We start from the raw sequence: 25,303 nt of genomic DNA, 5'->3' as shown, positions 1-25,303 counted from the left end.
ATTCTTTTCCCACATAGGCCATTACAGAGTATTGAGTAGAGTTCCCTGTGCTATACAGTAGGTCCTTATCAATTATCTATTTTATATATTACATACTAAATTTTAACAATATATTTTGCATTAATACCAAGTTAATTTCAATAACATACATAAACTCGACACATACAGGGTTTTTTGGGGGTTTTTTTGTTTTTCTTTGTTTTTGTTTTTGTTTTTGTTTTTGTGGTGCACAGGCCTCTTACTATTGTGGCCTCTCCCGTTGTGGAGCACAGGCTCTGGACGCGCAGGCTCAGTGTCCATGGCACATGGGTCCAGCCACTCCGCAGCATGTGGGATCTTCCCGGACTGGGACATGAACCCGTGTCCCCTGCATCAGCAGGCGGACCCTCAACCACTGCGCCACCAGGGAAGCCCACTTATACAGTTTGATATCACCTTCCTCTATGTTATTTTTGTCACTTTTGTTTTTATCTTAATCATTGTATGTGCAATAACATAGATTTATTATTATTATTGTTACTATTTTATTAATTTTTCTTTTAAATAATATAGGAAATAAAAGGCAGAGTTCCAAACCAAATATTCAATAATGCTGCCTTCTGTATTTGCCTGTGTATTTAACTTTACCAGGGATATTGACTTCTTTTTATGGCTTTGAGTTACTATCTAGGGTCCTTTCATTTTAACCTGAAGAACTCCCTTTAACATTTATTGAAGTACAAGTCTAGTAGTATCAAACTCCTTTAGCTTCTTTTATTTATCTAGGAATATTTTAATTTCTCCCTCATTTTTGAAGGATTTTTTGCTGGGTATAAAATTGGTTAATAGTTTATTTCTTTTGAGACTTAAATATGTTATCTTATTGCCTTCCAGCTTCCAGGTTCCGAAGAGAAATCAACTTTGCATCTTATTGAGGATCCCTTGTATTTGACAGATTGTTTCTCTCCTTCTGCTTCAAGATTTTCATTTTGTCTTTGGCTATCCACATCTTGTTTATGTCTCATATGGGTCTTTTTGAGTTTTTCCAAATCAAAGTTTGTTGAGCATTGTGGATGTGTTATTCATGTCTTCTGTCAATTTTGAGAAATTTCAGCCATTATTTATTCAAATTTCTTTCTGCTTCTTTATCTTTCTCTCTCTTTTACTTTTGGGACTCCCATAATGTGTATATTGGTCCATTTGATGGTGTCTCTTAGGTTTTGTTTACTTACTTCATCCTTTTTAAATTTCTGCTCCTCAGACTTAATAATTTCAACAATTTCAACTGTCATGTTTCAGGTTTCATCATTTGTTCTTCTACTTGTTCAGATCTGCTGTTGAACTCTTCTAGTGAATTTTTAATTTCAGTTATTTTACTTTTCAATTCTAGTATTTCTGTTTGGTTACTTTTTACAATTTTTCTTTTTTGATATTACCATATTTTTCATACATTTATTTTCTTATATTCTTTAGTTCTTTGTTTATGTTTTACTTTGAACATATTTAAGACAGTACTTTTTTGTCTTTGTCTAGTAGGTCTGATGTCTGGACTTCCTCAGGAACAGTTTGTCAATTTTATTTGTTACTGTAAGTGGGCCATACATTCCTGTTTCTTTTTATGCCTTGTGTTTTTGTTGTTGTTGTTTTTGAAAACTGTTTTAATTATAATGTGGTAACTGAAAATCAGATTCTCCCCCTTCCCCATATTTAGCTGTTTTCTGTTGTTGTTACTTTATTTGATGATGGCTATAGTAGTCCATTTGTTTAGTTGTTTTAACCAAATTATTTATGCAAACTGTATTCTTTGTCATATGTGATCACTGAAGTCTGTGTGGCTCTTTTTCAGCTAATAGTTTGACAGGAATTTCCTTGAGTGCCAGCAGTTAAAAGTAAATAACAACAGTAGCAACCAAAAAACCAACATACCTCTCCCAATCTTTGAACATTGGCTCTGTGCTGAAGCACTCCTTCAACACTTAGCCAAACTGGCACTTAGCCCATGTATCAGTCCGGTGTGCAAGCTTTGGGTCTTCTCCATATTTTTCTAGTCATGTGTCTTTCCCTGGACATACATGGGCCTTTCTAAACTGGCCCCATATATATTGGTGCTTTTGAATGTCCTAATTTCCCAAAGAATCTTCTCCAGCTTTTGCTCCAGACTTAAGCAGTCTATTATATGTCTCCACCCATAATTTCTTGTCCCAGGCATCTCTGGTTTATTAGTTTGCTTTGCAAAACATTTTAACAAATGCCCACTCATTTTCCAGCCTGCATTTTGAATTGAGTGAAACAGAGATGAGCACCTTGTATCTGTCCTTCAGATAACAGGTTAAAATAGACATACACAATAATTTTTGAATAAGTTTTGCTTAGCTCACTCTGGACCTAGGGGTGAGGGTTTCACACTAGGAACTCAGGCTGCTGCTACTTTAAGACTGCCTTCACTTTAGGACTGTTACTGGGGAGAGGGGTGCAGTAAGGGCAAGTAAAAATGGCACAAATCTTTCCTATCATTTTCAAGATGCCTTTTTCTTGGTTCAGCATTTGCTTCATTGTTGTAAATGTTTGACTATTTCCCAGAGTTCTGACAACATTGATTCCGACAGTTTCTGTTTGTGTTGCTACACTTCTGTGAGAGAATGAAAGCTCAGAGCTGCTGCCACCTCCATATCCCTGATGTCCTCTGTCGTTTTTAATATATTGATTCCAACATCTCCCTGGGTGTCCCTGTGTGCCAGAAGATCAAAGCATAAAGAAAATTAAGGATACTTTAATTATAAAATAAGTATAAAGAAAAAAGACAGTTTTTTGTTGAGCCAGGCCTGAGAGATGCATACATCATTTAAACCATATTCCATTGGCTAGAAATTAGGCACATGTCCCTACAGACTTGTGTGGGGTTAGAAAATGTTGACAAGTGGTATTCCCAGGAAGAAAGGTGAATGAGTTTAGTGAACAACCAGCCAACTTCTCCCACAACAAACAAATAACTAATATCCATTGTTAAGTAGAGTTGTGTCTTTGACAAAGAGCTATGATATAACAGGCAGGAGCCTCGTTCCTAGGTTAGAATGCCAGAGCTGGAAGAATATTTAGAGACCATTTATTTTAATATCCTCAGGTGTTGGGGACTCTGATGCTTGGAAATGGAGAGAGGCTAGCCAAAGTTACACTGAGTCAATACCAGACCTGAGACAATATCCAGCTGGATCACTCATCTCTCCTCTATACCACCTTTATTCAAACATGTTTGAGCATTTCCGAGAGTAAGATTCAATCTTAAAAGATTGTATATTTCTAGAAATGTATCCATTTTTTCTTGGTTGTCCAATTTGTTAGCATATAATTGTTCATAGTATTCTCATGATTATTTGTATTTCTGTGATATTGTCTGTAACTTGCACAGCAAAGCACATCAACAAAACAAAAAGGCAACTTACTGAATAGAAGAATATATTTGCAAATAAAATATCCACTAAGAGGCTAATATCCAAAATATACAAATAACTCATAACAGTCAACATCAAAAACACACAAACAACCGAATTAAAAATGGGCAGAGGACCAGAATAGACATTTTTCCAAAGAAGACATATATATGGCCAACAGACACATGAAAAGATTTTCAACATCACTAATCATCAGGGAAATGCAAATCAAAATCACAATGAGGTATCACCTCACACCTGTCAGAATGGCTATCATCAAAAAGACAAGAAATAACAAATGTTGGAGAGGATGTGGAGAAAAGGGACCCCTCATGCACTGTTTGTAGGAATATAAATTGGTACAACCATTATGCAAAACAATATAAAGGTTCCTCAAAAAATTAAAAATATTACTACCATTTGATCCAGCAATTCCACTCTTGGGTATTTATCTGAATAAAATGTAATCACTAATTCAAAAAGTTATATGCATCCCAGTGTTAATTGAAGCATTATTTTAATAGCCAAGATGTAGAAGCAACCTAAGTGTCCATCAACAGATGAATGGGTAAAGAAGATGTGGTATATGTATGTGTATATATATATATATATATATATATATATATATATATATATATACACACACATATATATGTATATATATATATATATATATATATATACACACAATGAAATATTACTCGGCCATAAACAATAATGAAATCTTGTCATTTACAACAACATGGATGGATCTAGATGGTATTATGCTAGGTGAAATAAGTCAGAGAGAAAGACAAATACAGTATGTCTTCACTTATATGTGGAATCTAAAAATACAAAACAAACAAATAAATGTAACAAAACAGAGACAATCACAGATGTAGAGACCAAACTAGTAGTTGCCAGAGAGGAGAGGGGTGGAGTAATAGGTGAAATCAGACAGGGAATAACAAATACTATATGTTTTCATTTATATGTGGAATCTGAAAAACAAATAAACAAATATAACCAAACAGAAACAGGCTCACAGATACATAGAAAAAACTAGTCATTGGCAGAGGAGAGGAGTGTAGGGGTAAGGGCAAAATATTAGCTTGGCCAAAACGTTCATTCAGGTTGTTCCTAACATCCTGCAGAAAAACCCAAACGAACTTTTTGGCCAGCCCAATAGGTGAAGGGAATTAAGAGGGACAAACTACCAGTTATAAACTGAATACACCACAGAGATGCAATGTACATCACAGGGATTACAGTCAATAATATAATAACTTTGTATGATGTGTAATCTATAAAAATATTGAATCACTGTGTTGTACTCCTGAAATGAATATAATGTTGTGAGTCAACTGTAGTTCAGTAAAATGTAAGAAATAAAATTTTCATCACAACCCAACACATACTTACATATTTCATCTGTAAAACTTCTATAAAACAATACTAAGATAGGTAGTGATTAGCATTCATTGTCAAATATTTCCAGTTCCCCAGCTCTGGCACACTATAGAATTATACTTTCTTTTACTTTTGTAGTTAGTAATGATCAGGTGATGTGTGTGGTGAAGGACGTGAGCAAAATGAAATGAGTTATTTCTGGGGGAAGATTTAAGAGCCAGTGCACAGATCACAATATTCTCTTTTCTCTGATGCTCCAATCATGGTAGCACAAAGATGAAGCCTCCATCACTCTGGGTAACCCAGTAAGTATAACGTAAAACAGAGCCCCCAGGAAATCTCTGGTAAGCAAAATGGTGTGAGTGAGAAATAAATTTTTGTTCTTTTAAGGCACTGAGGTTTGGAGTTTACTTTTTTACCATAGCATAACCTAACCTATGCTGACTGTAAATTGATGTCATGACTCAGTAATGGGTTGCAACTTGCAGTTTGTAAAATGCTACTCCGTACAATGTCCACTTGTCCCATAGCTAATCCTCTCTCCAAGTTTCTGTAGAGTAATGTTAGTGACTCCCATTTCACTGAAGGATTGTGGTTATGGAGAAGGTGGAGATGCATACTGCGCAGCCTGCCCTCCCCGCAGATATAAAAGCAGCTGGGGCCACCATAGATGTCATACTTGCATCACCTGTGCTGTCATCAATCGTATCCAGAAGGAGAACTGTACAGCTACCTCTAATGCCATCTGTGGGGACTGTCTGCCCAGGTGAGCCTGCTACATAAGGCCAAGCTCTTCTGGGCATTCTGTAGCCCTTGGAGGTCTCCCTCATCCTTACCTCTCAGGGCCTAGTTGAAGTATTCTAACTGTCCATATCATGATGAGTTTAAGCTCCCCTGAGGGAGAAGCATTATTTTTTCAAGATACTTCTATAAAGTACTTAGCACGCAGTCAATTACAGATGAGTACTAAACAGCTGTTTTATCATGCTGGCATGCTTAGCTCAGGCCCAAGTTTCAAGGTAAATCTCACTGTAGACCTAGAAGAGATTAGGAAGCAGTTGGTGTCAAAGCAGTGTTTCCTTCTCTTGTGAGACTAGTTCCCCTTTTGGTTATAGGGTTTGGTGAATGGGGGAAGAGGTGGAGCGTCTGGGACTCTTGAGTCAGAATCAGACATAGAGGCAGAGAACTCACGAGGGGTCAGAGTGAGTGATGGCTTCCTGGAGGACAAGACTCTTAGAAGCTGCCTATGGTTCAAGAAGGACCAATCCAAGTACATTGCTTGTTTGATCATCTTGCCATTTTTTATTGCTCTGACTACAGGTTCTACCAAAAGACACGTATTGGAGGCCTGCAGGATCAAGAGTGTATCCCATGCACGAAGCAGACCCCCACCTCTGAGGTTCAGTGTGTGTATCCAGTTCTCTTCTCCCCTTTCCCCCCCCAATCCATTGGGTGACAGCAAGACAGCATAGTAAAGACTTCCCCTACCCCCTCATACTCCTTCCTATAGGGTAGATTGGCAAGGGAATTGGTTAGATTTGAGTAATAGTTTTGCAATATATTATCTGTGTAACCTTCTATAAATTATTGAATCTCATTGAACCTCATTTCCCTCACCTGAAAAAAATGTAAGTCATGAAAATCATTGTTCTTCATACCTTATGGGATTCTGCCTAGTTCTAGTGAGATAAGAGGTTAGAAAGCATTTTGTAAATTATAATATTTGTACACTTGTGTATTATTTATTTGAAGTTTATAGGAGTCCCTAATGCTTAGGACTAGTAAAAGGCTGAATGAAGCACTAAGATCTAGTCTGTGCCCATATCACTATCCATTTATCTGTCTATTATTTTTGTCTATCTACCAACTATATGTCTACTCACTTATTTTTTAATTTATTGATATCTTTTTAAAACATGAAGTATTTCAAATATGTAGAAATATTTTAAATGCAGAAAAATATAAAAAGAAAAATGCTCAGTTACACAACATCAATGATTAATAAATCTTAAAATTTTGCATATTTGCTTCAGATTTTTTTTAAATGAAGATTCCACAAGTTTAATGGAATCTGTGTTTTGATCCTTTCTGAGTTCCATTCTCTCCTTACCTCCCCAGAGGCAACCACTATCATGAAATTGTGTGTATCTTGTTGGTAGGTTATGCTACAGTAACAAACCCCCAAATCTCAGTGATTTCATGCAATGAAAGTTTATTTTTCATATGCAAAGATCTTACTCTATCTTGTAACTATACCATCAAACCATGTGGTTTCCAGGTTGATGGGACAGGTTAAGAGATAGAGGAGACATACTGGCTTTTAACTACTTCAGTCTGCAAGTGACACACATTACTTCCACTCACAGTCCATTGGCCAGAAGTACTCTTATGGCCTTACTACAAGGGTGTATGGGAAATGCAGAGAAGCATGTGGATAACTTGTGAGCACTATGACTCTGCCAAACTCTCCACCCATGTTTTGATACTTGTATTCTTTTATATATATATATATATATATATATATATATATATATATATATTCATAAGCAATGTATTCTATATGCTATTTTTTATATTTTATAATGTTTTATGTAAGTGATATCAAGTTATATACTCTCTCTCCAATTTGCTTTTCCTCTCTGGATTATTTAAATTGATCCATACAGGTCTTTTATTTTAAATGCTATATAATAATATTACATAATAGAATTATATCATGATTTATTTATCCTGTGCCCTACTGATGAACATTTTAGTTTGTTTCTATTTGTCTAGGTTATATAACTGTATGTGACATGGAAAGACCACAGGATATGTGCATCTTCAAATAACTATACTAATTTATACCATACCAGCAGTATATGCTAGTTCCTCCACTTTATTCGTTATACTTTCCCCTGCTCTACAAAGAAGTAGAACCAGTTTAGCAGCCCTAGTTGAGGAAGACCCTGGGGAGAGGGTGCTGGCCTGAGGAAGTCCAGGCCCAGTGTCAGGGTGACTATTGACTACCCACAGTGACTGACCTCCCCCACTTTCTTGTCTCACAGGTGCCTTCCAGTTGAGCTTAGTGAAGGCAGATGTACCCACAGTATCCCCTCAGGAGGTCACACTTGTTGCACTGGTGAGCAGTCTGCTCATGGTGTTTACCCTGGCCTTCCTGGGGCTCTTCTTCCTCTACTGCAAGCAGTTCTTCAACAGAAATTGCCAGCGTGGTAAGGGTAGCTGCTTCACGTATTACATGAATCAGGAACAAGGTTCTAACTAGCAGAAGAGAGGAATTTCCTGGGGTTGAGAGTTAATGGACCTTCCCTACAGTGCTGAAATATCTGGGGTGGCAATAGAATGCACAGGACTTCAGAGATGATTGAGGCTGACCCTATGAGTTTATAGGACCTGGTTCTTTAAGGTGTGGTGATTCATAAAGGGCTACAACATTATGGGAAAACCCTTGGGAAAGGCATCTGAAGTCCTAGTCCAATCTACCTCTAAATCATTGTGTAACTTTAGATAAGTCATCTAGCTTCTTTGGACCTCTTTCTCCTTAATCTTTAAAATGAGAGATGAAGTTGATTTCTAAGTTCTTTTCCAATTAGTTATATCTACTAATAGGTATAGATTCTGGAGCATGTCAGGAAAAGAGGAAGGCTGGCTGGAATGAGACATGACTATAATAAAAGTGGGTGAGGTCTCAGGCAATGGTTATCAGTATAGTAGTATACCAAATGTGGTAACTGAGAGCCCAATGTCCAGAGGAATTGGCAAACTTAGACATTTTTCCTCAGACAATAATGATAACCAGAGCTCTGGCCCAGCCCATAGGAGATGGCCATGTGAAATTTTAGATGGAATGTCATATTTAAAATCAGGAGTAACATCATGATCTATTTTCAGCACAAGTCCAGCCATTAGCCAAGAATATGAGACAAGAATGCCGGGTCACTGAGGGAAGATATAGGGGAGGTGAGATGGTGGCTGGCCAAGACCAGAGAAGGGTTTAGATCTTTAGTCAATAGTACTGAGGTTCAGTGCAGCTTCAGTGCCATCAAGGGAGCTGAGAGCTGGACAGAGACACCAAAATAGGAACCCAGGCTAGTAAGCAGAGTTGATTTAGTAAGGAAAGAGGAGGACACATTCTACTAGATACACAGGTGCTAAGGACTCCTCCTCAGCCCACTGTATATTGGGTCCAAAGCAACACAACTTTTTTCAACCTCTCTGTTTGTGTAGAAAGATTCTGCTTATATAGGCCTACCTTGGTTACTTTGGATCTAGGGTCTGCCAGATGATCTTCAAAAAGCTTAGAAGATATGTTTGGCTCTACCTCTCACTTAAGTGGAGGTGAATCTAGGATTTCAGGGGATGCAGGGCACAAGGGCAACACTGTTACCCCTTTATGACCCTTCTCAAACTCTAATTCTCTCTCCTCTACTCTCTGGTGTCTCCTGGAACATTGTGGCTCAGGGTGGATCATCCTGTCTCTGACTTTGGAGGCCAGTTTCTCAGATAAAAGCTGTTGCCCAGTCCCTGGGCATGGGCATGAAACATGGGAAATGAAGCATTTGGGCCCCAGGGCCCGGAAAGAAGAAGATGAGGCAACATCTGAGAGCTGCCTGTCTCCCTCCTCCTGCCTCAGGAGAAGAGAAATGGGTAACGCTTCTCTGCTCGTCCTCTGTCCTCAAGATAATAATGCAGTACCCTTTTCTGGGGATACGAGGGCAGGCAGCTCCCTCAGGGTCTCCACAGGGGAAATAAGATTAGACATTTTCTCATTTATCAGGAGGTGTTTTTCAGGAGTCACTGACTTACATGAATACAAGGGTTGTATAAGGGAGATGAATATGTGAATTGGATCCAATATAAGGTTCATTAGAGAGGAGTAGAGACTGTGGCAAACTGACTAGTTCATCCCCTGTCTAAAGAGGAATCTACTACTCAGTTTCAGCTGTTTGTTACCATGTAGGAATATTCAATGTTTCAAGATCTTCTGAATTTTCAAGAGAAGCCAAAACTCTGGATTTTTATATGAAATAGTTTTAAGTTATGGCAATGAGTTATAATTAAAAAGTACCACAACCACAATGCAGGGGTCAAACAAACACACATCCCATAGGCTCTCAGTTTGTAACCTGATGTTGAATCAGACTTATGCATGAAAGGTGTTTTAATTTTCTATCACTGCCAGAACAAACTACAACAAATTCAATGGCTTAAAACAACACCCATTTATTATCTCACCATTTCCATAGATCAGAAGCTTTGTAAGCTTGGCTGGATCTCGACTCAGAGTCTCACTAGGCTGAAATCAAGGTGTTGCCGAGGCTGCATTCATTTCTGGAAGATCAAGAGGTTAATCCATTTCCTTGATCATTCAGAAAGGTGGAAGAATTCAGTTCCTTGCAGTTATAAGGTTGAGGTTCCATTTCCTTGCTGACTGTCTGCTGAGAACCATTCCCAGTTTCTAGACACCACCCACTCTTTGACTTATGACCCATTTCCATTTTCAAAACTAGCAATGGTGGTCAAGTCCTTTTCCTTTCACATATCTGATACTCTCTCTGACTCTTCTGCCTTCATCTTCCCCTTTTAAGGACACATGTCATTACATTGGGCCCACCTGGGTAATCCAGGATAATCTACCTATTTTAAGGTCCATAATCTTAAATCCACCTGCAAAGTGCCTTTTGCCATATAACACAACATATACACTGGCATAACACCAGGGAATAAAGATCATGTCTGGTGTGGGTGTTGTTAAAATCCTGCTTCCCACAAAGGATTTCTCTTTCTCTGGAGAAATTGACAATTTTCCCTGATCCACCACCAGGTAACCTTAATCTGATACCCCAATGTAAATATGTTTCTCAACTGTGTCACCTCAGCCTGGTGCTAGGTGCTCTGGTCCCCAGGGATGGGAGGGGGAGCACTAGTTCCCAGATCTTTCCTGATTTTGTGCTCAGGACCAGGTACCCCGCTAAGAAAAGCCCTGCCTTTGGGTGACTCAGTGGCTTTCTGCTTCAAGTTTCAGGAGGTTCGCTGCAGTATGAGGCTGACGAGGCAGCGGAAGAGGAATCTCTCTTCCCCATGCCACCTGGCCAGGAGACCAGTCCTGAGTCCCCACTGAGTGAAAGCATCTTTGAGACCCAGGAACTTAACCCCATCCTGGATGACGACTGCAGCTCGACTCGTGGCTTCCCCACACAGGAGTCTTTTACCTTGGCCTCCTGTGCCTCAGAGAGCCACTCCCACTGGGTCCACACTCCCATCGAATGTACAGAGCTGGACCTGCGAAAGATTTCCAGTTCTGCTTCCTATACTGGAGCTGAGACCTTGAGGGGGAACACAGCTGAACACTCTGGAGACAGACTGGAGCTCACTGTACCCTTTGAAGTACCCAGCCTTTCACTCTACTGAGGTGAGCTGGAAAGGTAGGGTAGAAAGACCAGAAATTGGGGACCACCCCCAAAAGGAATTATCCCTTGGAGTACTGTTGTTCAGTAGGGCTAGTGTCAGAGGAACAGCAAGCTAGGAACACTGGTGGATGGAGGGACAACTGTGATAATGTTAATCTTTTAAGCCAGTCAGTCATACATCATACATCTGGGCCTACAGCTGTCAAGGAACTGGCCAGGTTGACATGACACCAGTTTTTCTATCCTGGCCTTTTGCAATCTCTCTCAGAGCCCCACTGTCTAATAGTTATATTCAGTTATCTCCCATCATGTATTCAAGCACCAAGGTACAGTGGGAAAATATACAAACCTTGGCATCTGGAAGCCTTATATTTCAAATCTACCTCCATTCCTTAATATTTGTGTGAAGCTTGTGTAAATCCCTTCACCTCTCTGAGTCTCAGGTCCTTAATCTGTGAAAAGTAGGAAATACTATTCACCTTATATTGTGAGAGTTGAATGAGAAATGCATGTGCAAGTGCCTTTTATAGTGTCTAATGCATTAGAGGTGTTTAAACCATGTTAGTTTGTCTTTGCCCCCAGTCACAATTTATATTGGGTTGGCCAAAAAGTTTGTTCGGGTTTTTCCATAACGTCTTATGGGAAAACCCAAATGAACTTTTTGACCAACCCAATACATCCATACATATACACTACACTCGTCTGGTCTTCATAACATACCTTTATGGTAAGAAGGTTACACTTTATAGAGGCAGGAACTGAGACACAGAGAGGGAAAGTGATTTGCTTAAAGTCACAGAGCATTTCAGTGGCAGAACTGGGTTAGAGCACAGGTTTTGGAGCTCCATGTAAGTAACAAGGGGCAGTATGAAGCATGAGGGTGGATTCCTATTTTTCAACTAACCAATTACTTTCACCACCCATTTCCATATTTCTCCAGCTATGATATTGTCCAGGTCCCCCAATGACTCCCGCTCCCTATATCTTACCTAAGAAAATATAAACAATATGTAGGTGAAAGCCAAGACTCCTATTAAACCAGTCATCCTAGATACCTTAAAGGTCATCTAGGCCAACCTCTCTTCCAACTCCTCCAATCCATTCTTGAGTCCCTTTTATAATATCCCCAAGAAGTGTTTGTGTCATCCTTGCTCACATACTTACAGTATCAGAGAGCTCACTACTGCCCAACATGTATTGCAGCTATGACTGGTGGATTTGAGCTCAATGTAAAGAAAACCTTTCTGTCTTCTTATAGTAACCACCCTTGGGTCCTGCTCTGCTCCTCAGGCCACACAGACCTCATCTGCTTCCTGTGTCTTGTGATAGCCCTGAAGAAGTCTAAAGATAGCATCTCCTCTCTGGAAAGTACCACTTTGGGTTCCGTTAAAGTATGGGGGGCTTAAAACTGAACCCAGTTTCATGAGGAATTGTCTCACCAACATAGAGTAGGGTAGAACTGTCATCATGTCCACCCCACACAAGTGATGTTTTTCTGCTATTATACCTTAACCACTGGCCTAAAACCATTTTTTGAGGGATGGGAAGAGGAAGGAGCTAGTGAGATTGCCCCATAGGTTTCTAACTTGCTCTGCTCCCTCCCTAGGTCTCTTGGGCTCCTGGCAGCCCCGTCGTTCTCCCTGGACTCTCCTGCCTTGTTCCTATACCACAACAGCAGCAGGGGCATAGGATGTGGTATCCACAACAGCCTGTACTCTACAGACGGGGCACATCCTATCCCATCCCACCAAAGGATTGATCCTTCATAATTTTCCCAAGACTGACCAACAGCATTTTTTGCTTTCCTATCCTAGATAGCCTGGAGAACCAGATTCCCCAGTCATGGGACTACCGGACATATTCCTAGCTCAGCTTGATTATAGAGAGGAGGGAAGGGGATGGCAATGAATGGGGTAGAGTTTTACTGCCTGCATCTTTGGTCAGGTGAATCTGAAGGGGGAGCCTCTCAGTACCCTATTGATACATCTACCTAGCACTTTAGGGACAAAATCAAACTCTTCCCTCTTTCATTCCTCTGCACTGCCCCCCCCCCTCCCCAGTACACACACACACACACACCTACACACATCTTAGGAGAGGCCTGAAACCTTGATTCCCCACACATCTCTTAGACTTCTGTGGCTGTGACAATCACGGAGCTAACCCCTTTGCCCCCTGGGGTCTTCCTCTCCACTTATAGGTTTCTTACCTTCTTTAGTGGGGATACAACTAAGCATCTTTTTGACTCTTAAAATGGTACTTCCTAAAGTTCCTTTTATCTTATTTCTCTTCTTTTCTTGCCTCTTTTGTCCCTTCCTGGTACCTTGTCTTCTTAAGCCCAAGGCTGAGCCTCTAGATCCCAAGGGCCAAATTCAGAGCTCAGAGCTTTCATCTTTGGGGTGACCATGAAATCCCTGAGATCTAGTGGGGGACACTTAGGAGCTAAGTGTCTGGTGTGGGTGTTGTTAAAGCCATGAAGCCTGCCCTAGGGTTGCTCAGGGACCATTGGTGCTTTCTTGGTTTAGAGAAAAACAATCAATTGCTGAGCCCTCACCACCAGTTTCACATGCTTCTCAGAATAAAGTGGAACTTCTCTCTCCATGGCTGATGCCACAAGGCAGATGAGAACATCAAGGCTCAGATGTGGGCACCATGGATTGTTTTTAAGTCTCCCTTATGTCCATAATGGGCTACTTGGGCTGATACCCACTTCCTCACTGTGGGTCATATTTTGAAAGAAAAATTGCCCAGATGAGCAGAGCAACTCTCTCCTTTGTTTGGGAGCAACCTATATACTTCAGAATGTTGGATGTGACTTAATTTGTGAAAACCAAGACTGTATCTTAGGGTGGGAATGCTGGAATTTACTACGTATATGTGCTACACTTTACAGTTTGCAGTGTGTATTCACAGCAATCATCTCATTGGATCTTTATACACACCCTGAGGTGGGCAGGGCAAGAATTACCATCTCCAGGTTGCAGATGATGAAACTGAGGCTCAGAAATGGAAGGTGACTGCACTCAGTAATGTATGGGGTAATTATCAAGGCTAGGGTCATCTCCAATATCTTGAAATCTTCATTTTCTAGAAGACAGTGTTTTAAAGTAGTAGCTTTTCTGGCATATCTGTTCCAGAAAACAACACTTTTTGGAAGCAAAAGGGGTGGAGGGACAAATAAGGCCTTTATGCCTGAATGTGAATGAGGTAATATCCTTGCCTACAATACCAAACCTATCCTCTCCCCCTCCCATCAGCTCCCCTACTCCCACCCTGTAGCCAACCTGGATGTATATTCTCTGCCAGATCTGACCCCAGTGGAAAGGTAAGAGACTTTCCATTCAGCACTGTCTCTCAAGAGATCAAAAAGTGAGAAGAGCTGCAAGGTCAGACAAAACCCTTTCTATCTGTCTATCTTATCTCCTTTTGCCACTGGGGGTAAGAAAGAAGGTATAAAGGTTGGAGCCAGTAGGAGTATCCATCCTACTTGTCCTCCCTCCTGTATTCCTCTGTTCAACTTAAGAGTCTCTGATCTTAGTTTGGGCAATGACTTGAGACTTTAACTTTAAAGGTGGGAGGGGGACAAATATCCCATCTTTAAAAGCCTCTCCCAGGTAGATTACAGATATTTGAGCAAATCTTTCAATTATAACACTTTAGTGTTTTACATTCTAAAAAAATTCAGTCATACATGCCTAATTTAAAGATGAGGAACCTGAGCCCTAGATAGGAGTAGTAACTTACCCAAAGCAATTCATATTTTGGAAAGGCAGCGTGCTCCACACTCCCAACCCCAGACTGAAGTGTGGATTCCATGGCTGAGGATAGAGCCAGGGAAGGACAGTTTGAGCAGAAACTGCTCTTGGCTATGGCAGAAGGACAGGCAGAGGTGTTGGAGGGCACTAGTTATTTCTATCCACTAGACACTGCCTAAATAACCCTTAAAATATCATTAAGGAACATAGGGAAGAGCAGGAGATTGAATAAGGCAATTCATCTCCACCGCCAGAAAAAACAGCTGGCCCCATAGTCTAAGTGCTACGGAGGCAGCAGTGTAGTCTTCCACTGAAAAGTAGCACATGAATTCATCCACATCCAGGATGGAGAGGGTTTCTTTGTTTTTTTGTTTTTTGGGGGGTCTTTTTTTGGCTTTACTCTCCCCTATAGCTCTTACCTCCTATGGCCTACAAGTTTCCCCCTCCCTTCTTCCAGATCCCTCTGGACTCACCACACTCCCTGGGTTAGCTGGAAGATCTTATGCATGTTTGAAGAGTGATGGTCCTGTGATGCAGCACAGGCCAGAGCAAATAATTTCCCTGTGGATCTCCTGGGCCTCACCCTTTATTTGAAGTGCTATAACTCTCCACCTCCGGCAGGGAGCCGGGCTGGAATTTGCCTTATTGGAACCTTACGGAAAATTTCTGAGCCAAGGTGACCTTCCCTCTGGGGCCTGATTTCCCCAAATTACCTCCCAGCAGTCCTCCAAAGATACCCTCTAATATACTTAGGAGTAGCTGAGTGGGGAGAGGAAGGGAGCCTCACTGCCACTTTCTACTAACATGTCAGTTGGATCCCAGATTTCCCACCACCCCTTCCCATTTGATTCTTTCTGAAGTTTGTTTTTGCTTTAATTCCTACCTATACATCTCATGACCAGGAAGGAACAAGCAACTTGGAGGCTGTATTCTTCTTTATTATCTGGCTATCTTTTTGAGGACTGTACAGCTAGTTCTGTCCCACAAGTACTTGGTGGTTAATTAAGTACATTAAATTGCATGTGCACTTCATTAGGACCTAGCCCTGGCAAATGAATGCTCTCTACCACAAAACCTCTGCTTTCAGGATTTTATTAAATGCATCTTTGGGGAGAGTTCATCTACAAATATTGATTAAGGGCTCCGGGGACAGCCCATTGGTCAGGGTGCTAAAAGCACCTGGGAAAAAGTAAACAGGCCCCATTGTACTGGACTGGGGATTAGAAGCAATTGAATTACTAGCCTGCACCAAGCAGCCTGACTTAACACAGGTATTGGCAAATACGTGTGAGCCAAGTGTTTAGGCCTTGATCTTTAGGTTCTCTGTTCTTTTCTTTCTGGGACAGTTTATTCTTATCTCACTGGCTCTAATTAGTCATGTCTGCAGCTTCTGGTAGGGCAAGAACTAGTATCCAAACAGAAGATGATTCAGCTTGGGCAGGCCTTAGGTGTTCAAAGGTCACCATGTGCCTGGCAGTGGTTCAAGCCCAAGTCTAAGATTGCTGTATCTATGGCAAAGGTAGTGATTTTGTCACAGTCATAATGACAATAATATTATGATAAAATGTTACAGCCAGCTTTATTCATTGTTCCTGCTCTAGACTTTATAATTTACAAAGTTCTTTTATGTTTATGGTCTCATTTCATCCTCACAAACCCCTGAATAAGGTGTTATTATATCCCTTTTGAAGAAAAGTAAAACAGCTCATATTAGATATGTGGCTTGTCAGGCCAGAGATCAGTCTGACCCAAGTCTCCTGATCCCCAGACCAGGGCTTTCTCCAGTGTTTCCCCTTAACAACTGCTTTAAGATGGTACAGTTACTATAGTGGCACTGAGGGCAACATTGCAGAAAAAAACAGCAACAATGTAGCAAAATTCCCCAACGGTATATCCATAAACACAATTACTGCAAAGCTCACTGTGAGCCCCATACAAGACAAGAAACTTCCTGGCTAGAATACCCAGCCCAGAATAACTTCTTAGCAATGATATTTTCTGTAGCAATTAAGACAACAGCCTTGGTTGCTGGGGCTACCCCAGTGCACAGGTGTGCCAACCAGGAGCAAGGTCCTCATGGTATGAACATTGTGTGACCATTCCAAGTCATACCCAGCATCACCTTGCTTCTAACTTTCATTCTGAAGTTAAAAAATTGTAGTTAGCAATTGGACTAAGGAAATGTTTTACTTTGCTTTTTAAGATATCTTGGGTAGAGGTGAGGTGAAGCATACTTGTTTTCCTTATAATTGCTGCTTTGCCATGGCAAATGTCACACTCAAGCATTTGTTCCTGGGGAGTGTTTTTAAATATTTCATTGCTTTTAAAGTATGGGCATCTTTGAGTGCCTTGGTTTCATGTATTTTTTCTATTTGGGGGTTATTGGTCAGTGGAAGCACAAAGGACATGTGACAGAAAAGTTTTCAACATGTCCCTAAGACTAGAAAATAGTGGAGTTGTCTATATTTGAACTAGCACAAGAAAGTTGTTCTTGCTTGTAAGGGAGGGGAGGTATTTACTGAGGACGAGTTTAGTTTTTCAGTTTTGTATTTTCTTCTCTGTATATCTGGATTTGGATTTTGACAGGGAGGAGCCTAGGAGAGCAACTTTCTCCTCCAAGGTTCTCAGATCCAGGCTTGGTAACAGTGTCAATACTGTAGCACCCTCTCCACAACACAAACCCTACTATACTGGGAAGATAATCTCTTATGCACCTAATCCCCTGCTCGCCTCACTAAGAAGGTCTCTGGTGTTTTACATTGAATGTAGGTAAATTTTAATTACTTTTCCCTCCTAAATTGGTTATTTATAGAGATTTTGTTCAATCTTGAGCCATATGCATATGTGTCTACTGGCAGAGTTATGTTTTATTTCTGATGGTCTGGAAATATTTCATATTAGCCAATAAAGAAAAATACATCCAAATACCTTGTTTATTCCTCTACTTTCAAATAGCAAGGTGCCTCATTTGGCTGGTGTGTCTTTGCTCAGTGAGTACAGCAAGGAAATGTGTTTCTTCTCAATGGATCCATCACCAGGGATAGTAGGATCCACTGACTTGCCACCCAAGAGGTCTGGGTTATAGTCCAAGCTCTCCTTCTATATTTTTGAATTGCTTATGACATTTATCTTTTATTCTGGGCTACAGATCTACTAGAACTTCTTGTGTTCTAAACTAATATTTCTTAAAACAGTTTCCATGTCCTAAGAGGACTGTGCACATGTCTTGTGAGGTCTGCAAAATCTCTCAGAGATTGTGTGTATTTTCATTTTGACTATAATATTCTTTTAAAAAATACAAGCATATTCTCTTTAGACCATCTGGATTATTATCTCTTAAAAGTACTACCTGGCCATTTCAGAGTCTGTGTTTACAATCTCGTTCGATTTAATGAAGCACCTAAGTAGATAATATTTAACTTTGAATGTTGTGCTTTACTATAATCTTATTTAAGAGCTAGAGAAATCAAGTTCCTCCCATCTTTAATATGCTATGATCCTGACAACAAAACATATTGGCAAGGATGTGGAGAATGGGACCTCTCATACCTTGCTGGTGGGATTGTAAAATGGTACACCCACTTTTGAAAACAGCCTGGTAATTCCTCTAAAAGTTAAAGTTAGAATTACTATATAATCCAATAACTCCACTATGTATGTACCCCAAGATAATTAAAAATATATGCACACACAAAACTTTTACACAAATATTCATAGAAACATTATTTATAGTATCCAAAAAGTAGAAAAAACCTAAATGTCTATCAACTGATGAATGCCTAAACAAATTTTCAAGTATACATATAATAGAATATTCAGTAATTAAAAAGATTGAACCGACACACAATATGTCATAAATTAACCTCAAAGCAAGCTAAGTGAAAAAGCCAGACACAAGAGACCACGTATTGTATGATTCCATTTATATAAAATTTCCATATAAGCAAGCTAATAGAGACAGAAGGTAGATTAATGGTTGCCTCAGGCTGGGGGGTGAGAAAAGGGATTAAAAATGGTCCCCAATTTATGATGATTCAATTTACAACTTTTTGACTTTATGATGGTGTGAAAGTGATAAGCATTCAGTAGGAAACATACTTCAAATTTTGAATTTTGATCTTTTCCTGGGCTAGCAATATGTGCTCTAATACTCTCTTGTAATGCTGGGAGCCACAGCTCCTAGTCAGCCATGCAATCACAAAGGTAACCAACTGATATACTTATAACCATTCTCTACCCATACAACCATTCTGTTGTTCACTTTCAGTGCAGTATTCAGTAAATTACATGAGATATTCAATACTTTATTATAAAATAAGCTTTGTGTTTGATGATTTTTCCCAACTGTAGGCTAATGTAAGTGTTCTGAGCACATTTAAGGCAGGCTGTGTTAAGCTGTAGTGTTTGGTAGGTTAAGAGTATTAAATGCATTTTACACTTAGGATATTTTCAAATATGATGAATTTATCAGGATGTAACCGGTTGTAAGTCAAGGAAAATCTGTAAATGTAAATAGGCATGAGGGATCTTATTTGGGGATGAAAATGTTCTAAAATTGAGTTATGATGATTGCTGCATCACTCAGTAAATAAAAATTGTTGAAATGCACACTTGAAATGGATGAATTTTATCATATGTAAAATACACCTCAATAAAACTGTTTTAAAAAATATTCTGTGATCATCGATCTGAGTAGACTGGTGTTGGTTTAACAATTTGATTACTTTCCAAACACCTGCATTGCCAGAAATAATCTCTCTCTCTCTCTCAGACAGACAGACAGACACACACACACACAAACACGACCCAATTACTCAATTAGGACAAAAGAAAGAAACAGAACTAGAGTCCTATTTGGTTCTTTTCATTTTGAACTCTCTACATAGCCTCAAGGAAAGAGAAAAGATGCATCTAGAAGGAACTTACAGGAGGCATCATTCAAAACAAAAGGAGGAAGAACAAAGGAAACTATTATAGATTCAGGGGTGGGTATAGGAAAAGAGATATTGGGAGATACCATCACAGGCTACAGAGGAGTTTTTTGAGGGAACCATCACAGAATAAAGGAGGAGTAACTGGGAATTACTTGGCAGGTAAGAGGCCAGGACTTGTGGTGAGTCTGTCCTGCCTTTGTGTCAGAAAAGAACTTTTTGCCCAACCAGGCCTCCCATTCTTACTCGAAATTTTGAATGCTAGTACAGTGGGAGAGATTTAACCCTCTAATTTATGGATGGTGATTAAGGCACAGTAAGTGTTAGCACTTATCTGTTGGAGTCGATGTCAGTGTGTGCTTGTACCAGTCATAGGGCAGTGAAGTCCTACTCCTTACCCAAGAAGGACATGGGAAAATCAGAGCTCTGTAAATAGATGGATTAAAGCACAAACAAGTCATCAGACTATCAAATAGGGGATTATTAGGTGATTGTTAATAACCCTTTTATTAGGGACTAGGAACACTTGCTATTTCTGCTGGTATGATGATCTTTCACTTTATGTTCACAACATGATTGGCAAGTTTCTGTATGCCCAACAGTTAGTCCTTTAAGGCCTTAGAAACTGTGTGTGTGTGTGTGTGTGTGTGTGTGTGTGTGTGGTGGTTCAAATGCTGCCTGCCTGGAAAAAATGGATCCCCAGTGAGAGCAGCTGCCTAATCACATGATTATATGGCCCCAAACCTTTTTTCCTTGTGGTTTCTAGTGCCAGTAAATTCCCTTCCTTAACATCTCTTTCCTAAGGAATAGTGCAAAAGTGAAATAGAAGGGAAAGTAGTCAATATTTAGTGGTTATCTCTCATGTGTTTTCTCACTTTCATATTTTGTCTCATTCAATCCTCATGATGTCCCTAGGTGGTAGGTGCTCTTTATAACCTTCATTTTACAAAAGAAGATCACAGATTTAATGATTTTTCTATGGTTATACAGTAGTAAATGATGTGCTAGAATTCCAGTCTAAGTTTATCTGACTCTGAGGCACAGACACTTCCCACCATGCCTCAGCTGCCTCCCTAAGACAGACCTCAGGAAAGAGAATAGAATTTATCCCACTGGATCTCTCATAGTTCCCAGCTTGGGAGGCTACATCAGAGAGTCTCCCTAGGAGACTCTCTAAGTCTCTCTAAGTATCATATCACATAGTAGTGTCAAAGTATTATCAGCTCATGATATATTAATCATTCCCATGTAATCAGAAGGACCACATTGATCATGCTATCTCCTTGGACACAATGTTGTCATTGAAAGAGCATGCTGGAGATATGAGTTATTTATTTTATTTTATGTATTTATTTATTTATTTATTTATTTATGTATATATATTAACATCTTAATTGGGGTATAATTGCTTTACAATGGTGTGGTAGTTTCTGCTTTATAACAAAGTGAATCAGTTATACATATACATATGTTCCCATATCTCTTCCCTCTTGCGTCTCCCTCCCTCCCACCCTCCCTATCCCACCCCTCTAGGTGGTCGCAAAGCACCGAGCTGATCTCCCTGTGCTATGCGGCTGCTTCCCACTAGCTATCTACCTTACGTTTGGTAGTGTATATATGCCCGTGCCTCTCTCCCACTTTGTCACAGCTTACCCTTCCCGCTCCCCAGAGATATGAGTTCTTATTTCACCTTCATCATCCCCTAGATGGAGTATGAAAAGGGTAATTTCCTTGGCCTCAGTTTCCCCCATGGTACACTAAGGAGATTGAACTCAATGATCTCTAAGAGCCTTCCAACATTGATGTGCAATAAACTTACAAGACCTAGCTTTGCTATAGACTCTTCATAGCAGGAGATCTCAAAGGAGAGGAAGGACAGAGAATATAACCAGAAATGGTAACTAGAATATGACTGAGTAAATAACAGGGGCTTAATTTTTTAACCTATGGGCTTTATTGATGTTTTCTATTCCATTTTGGAATCATCTCCATTAAACGCGCCTCTAGGGATTATTTTCAGATCCTCCAGATGCATCTGAGAAAGTAAGCTTTCCATAAGTAAGAACGACAAAGAGACAGACCATGATACACTTTTCTTCTCATTTACATGCTCTATATAACACTAGATCTCTTGTTAAAGTAGTAAATCAGTAACAGTATTGAAAAATATTATATTATATTAAACAACACATATGGGTAAAGATTAAGACACCTGTGGTTGGTTAGAGACCCTTTCTCCAAGAAGCCTTACTTGTTGACAATCACTGATTAATCTTTTCTTCATTCTACCTTCCCAATGTCTTGTATGGGATGAGTTTCTTCTTAACATTAGTTGAACCTTCTTACTCTAGTCCAACACCCCTACAGCAGTGATTCTTAACCTTGGCTTTATACTGGAATCACTTGGGGAGATTTAAAAATGCTGATGCATAGACCTCAGACCTAGAGATTTTAAGTTAATCATTCTGAAATACAGCCTGAGTATTAGAAGAAAAAAAAACAAAACAAAACACGTCCCCAGGTGATACTAATGAGTAGCCAGGGTTGAGAACTTCTTCCCTATAGAAACATTCTCCTACTCATGGCTTTCCTTATCATGGCCACAGGTAATCTATTTACTCTGTTAAAAGGCCCTTTTAAAACTTCCATCAACTGTTTGTTTCCTGCCTCTCCATACATCTCTTAAACTTAACTCTTTTCCCTTTGAGGTTTAAACTAGTATTCTTCCTAATCTATATTAACTAATCCCTTAAAAATCATCCCAATTACAGGATCAAGTGTAAACTTATGCTCAAATACAGATGGTTTCTAATATGTCAGCTTCCTGGGCAGAATCTTCAGGCTGTGAAAGCAAGCAACATCCAAAGCTCACTTTAAAAAAGGGTTTCAGGTTCCAGACCACAGAGGAAGAGATGCATTTCTCTACCACCACCCCCTCCTAAGCACAGCTAAAATCCCTGGACATTATATTTAAAACAAATATGACTATAAAACTCTTAGAGAGAAACATAGGCAGGACACTCTATGACATAAATCACAGCAAGATCCTTTTGACCCACCTCCTAGAGTAATTGAAATAAAAACAAAAATAAAAAAATGGGACCTAATGAAACTTCAAAGCTTTTGCACAGCAAAGAAAACCATAAACAAGATGAAAAGACAACCCTCAGAATGGGAGAAAATATTTGCAAACGAAGCAATGGACAAAGGATTAATTTCCAAAATATACAAGCAGCTCATGCAGCTCAATATCAAAACAACAAACAACCCAATGCAAAAATGGGCAGAAAACCTAAATAAGCATTTCTCCAAAGAAGACATACAGATGGCCAACAAACACATGAAAAGATGCTCAACATCTCTAATCATTAGAGAAATGCAAATCAAAACCACAATGAGGTATCACCTCACACCAGTCAGAATGGCCGTCATCAAAAATTCTACAAACAATAAATGTTACAAGGGAACCCTCTTGCACTGTTGGTGGGAAAGTAAATTGATACAGCCACTATGGAGAACAATATGGAGGTTCCTTAAAAAACTAAAAATAGAACTACCATATGACTCAACATAGGGAGGGTGGGAGGGAGGCACAAGAGGGAAGGGATATGCAGATATATGTATACATATAGCTAATTCACTTTGTTATGCAGCAGAAACTAACACAACATTGTAAAGCAATTATACTCCAATAAAGTTAAAAAAAATACATGTACCTCAGTGTTCATTGCAGCACTAATTACAATAGCAAGGACATGGAAGCAACCTAAATGTCCATCAACAGATGAATGGATAAAGAAGATGTGGCACATGTATACAATAGAATATCACTCAGCCATAAAAAGGAGCAAAATTGAGTTATTTGTAGTGAGGTGGATGAACCTAGAGTCTGTCATACAGAGTGAGGTAGATCAGAAAGAGAAAAACAAATACCATATGCTAACACATATATATGGAATCTAGAAAAATGGTACTGATGAACCTTGTGGCAAGACAAGAATAAAGACACAGACATAGAGAATGTACTTGAGGACATGGGGGAGAAGGGGAGGTTGGGAAGAAGTGAGACTAACATTGACATATATACACTACCAAATGTAGAATAGATAGCTAGTGGGAAGCTTCTGCATAGAACAGGGAGATCAGCCTGATGCTTTGTGACGACCTAGAGGGGTGGGATGGGGGGGTGCTAGGGAGGCTCAAGAGGGAGGGAATGTGGGGATATATGTATACATATAGCTGATTCACTTTGTTGTACAGCAGAAACTAACACAACATTGTAAAGCAATTATACTCCAATAAAGATGTAAAAATAAAAATTGATAAATAAAATAAAATAAAATAATAAAATAAAACAAATATGAGAAAGCCCTGAAAAGTGGAGAGAAGTCAAACCATCTAGAGGCTATGGAACCTGATGAGTGATACAGCAGTGAGTTCTCTGGGTTTTCTTTTTGTTGCATACATCTCAGACTGGGTGGAAGAAAATCCAGTGACACAGAAATGCCAATGAGCAATAAATGCCAATAAATCCCCCAAGGAAACCCTACTCTTTCCAGCTAAAAGACAAAGAGGCAAGATAGAAACCTTCTAGCTAATAACTGCCCTAAATTGTGGAAATAACTGTGACCCCATCACCATCTTTGTCAATAAAAGCAGTGCGGAGAACCAAGATTTCGACGCTTTCCCTGCTCTAATGAAGTATTCCTTCCCTTCTTGCCAGGGTGGTATCAGAGAAGACAAAATGAGGACTGGGAACTTTACTGTCTTGTGGTAACAAGCATCCCTCCATAGTATCAGTCGAGGCCTAGTGTGGGGGGGTGGAATTCCTCCCCTCCCCAATGATAACAAGGCATTCTTCCCATTCCCCACCAGTGTCAGTGAAGGATGAGTGGGAATCCAGAATATTCACTACCATCCAGAAGTAACAAAGCATCTCCCCACCCAGAGATGTCAGTGGAGGCCACATGGGGAGCAATAAAATGGTGCCACTCCTCCTCCTAGCCAGGATGGTACCATCAGACCCCCAGTGAAAATCTGAAACTCCCACCTTTTCCCAGCAGTAAGGAGTCACCCCTTTACTCTAGGGTGTCAAGGAAAGCTAGTGGGAAACCTGAATTTCTACTCCCCACCTGTCAGTAATGAAAGAGTGACTCTCCTTCTCCCACTGGTGTGATGTCAGAGGAGGCCTGCTAAACAGAATATATTGAAAATACCCAAGGTCTTATAATATAATACACAAAATGCCCATATAAAATAAAACATCATGTTCATAAGAAGAACCAAGAAAATTGCAAATGAAAAAAGACAACAGATATCAATGAAATGACATAGATATTATTATCTCACAAAGATTTTGAAGCAGCCATCATAAAAATTGTTCAGTGAGCAATTATGAATTTGCTTGA

General features: G+C 39.7%; 1 protein-coding gene across 4 annotated transcripts in view; it reads left to right on the top strand.

Annotated features, from left to right (window-relative positions):
• EDA2R (ectodysplasin A2 receptor) overlaps positions 1–12,952 on the top strand; it is a 69,011-nt gene extending 56,059 nt beyond the window's left edge. The window contains exons 3-7 of one of the 4 annotated variants that reach the window (XM_019949090.3): positions 5,387–5,565; positions 6,120–6,205; positions 7,847–8,011; positions 10,819–11,211; positions 12,816–12,952. In XM_019949090.3, coding sequence (XP_019804649.1) covers positions 5,387–5,565; positions 6,120–6,205; positions 7,847–8,011; positions 10,819–11,210 — 822 coding nt within the window. In that variant the 3' untranslated portion in view covers position 11,211; positions 12,816–12,952. Of the gene's footprint in view, positions 1–5,386; positions 5,566–6,119; positions 6,206–7,846; positions 8,012–10,818 lie in introns of all 4 variants that reach the window. The other 3 variants (XM_019949091.3, XM_019949089.3, XM_019949092.3) reach the window with 3 other exon arrangements.
• Positions 12,953–25,303: the final 12,351 nt, after the last annotated feature.

The sequence above is a fragment of the Tursiops truncatus genome, chromosome X (assembly GCF_011762595.2).
Source record: "Tursiops truncatus isolate mTurTru1 chromosome X, mTurTru1.mat.Y, whole genome shotgun sequence".
NCBI classification, from domain to species: domain Eukaryota; kingdom Metazoa; phylum Chordata; class Mammalia; order Artiodactyla; family Delphinidae; genus Tursiops; species Tursiops truncatus.
This window is presented reverse-complemented; position numbering and strand designations above follow the sequence as displayed.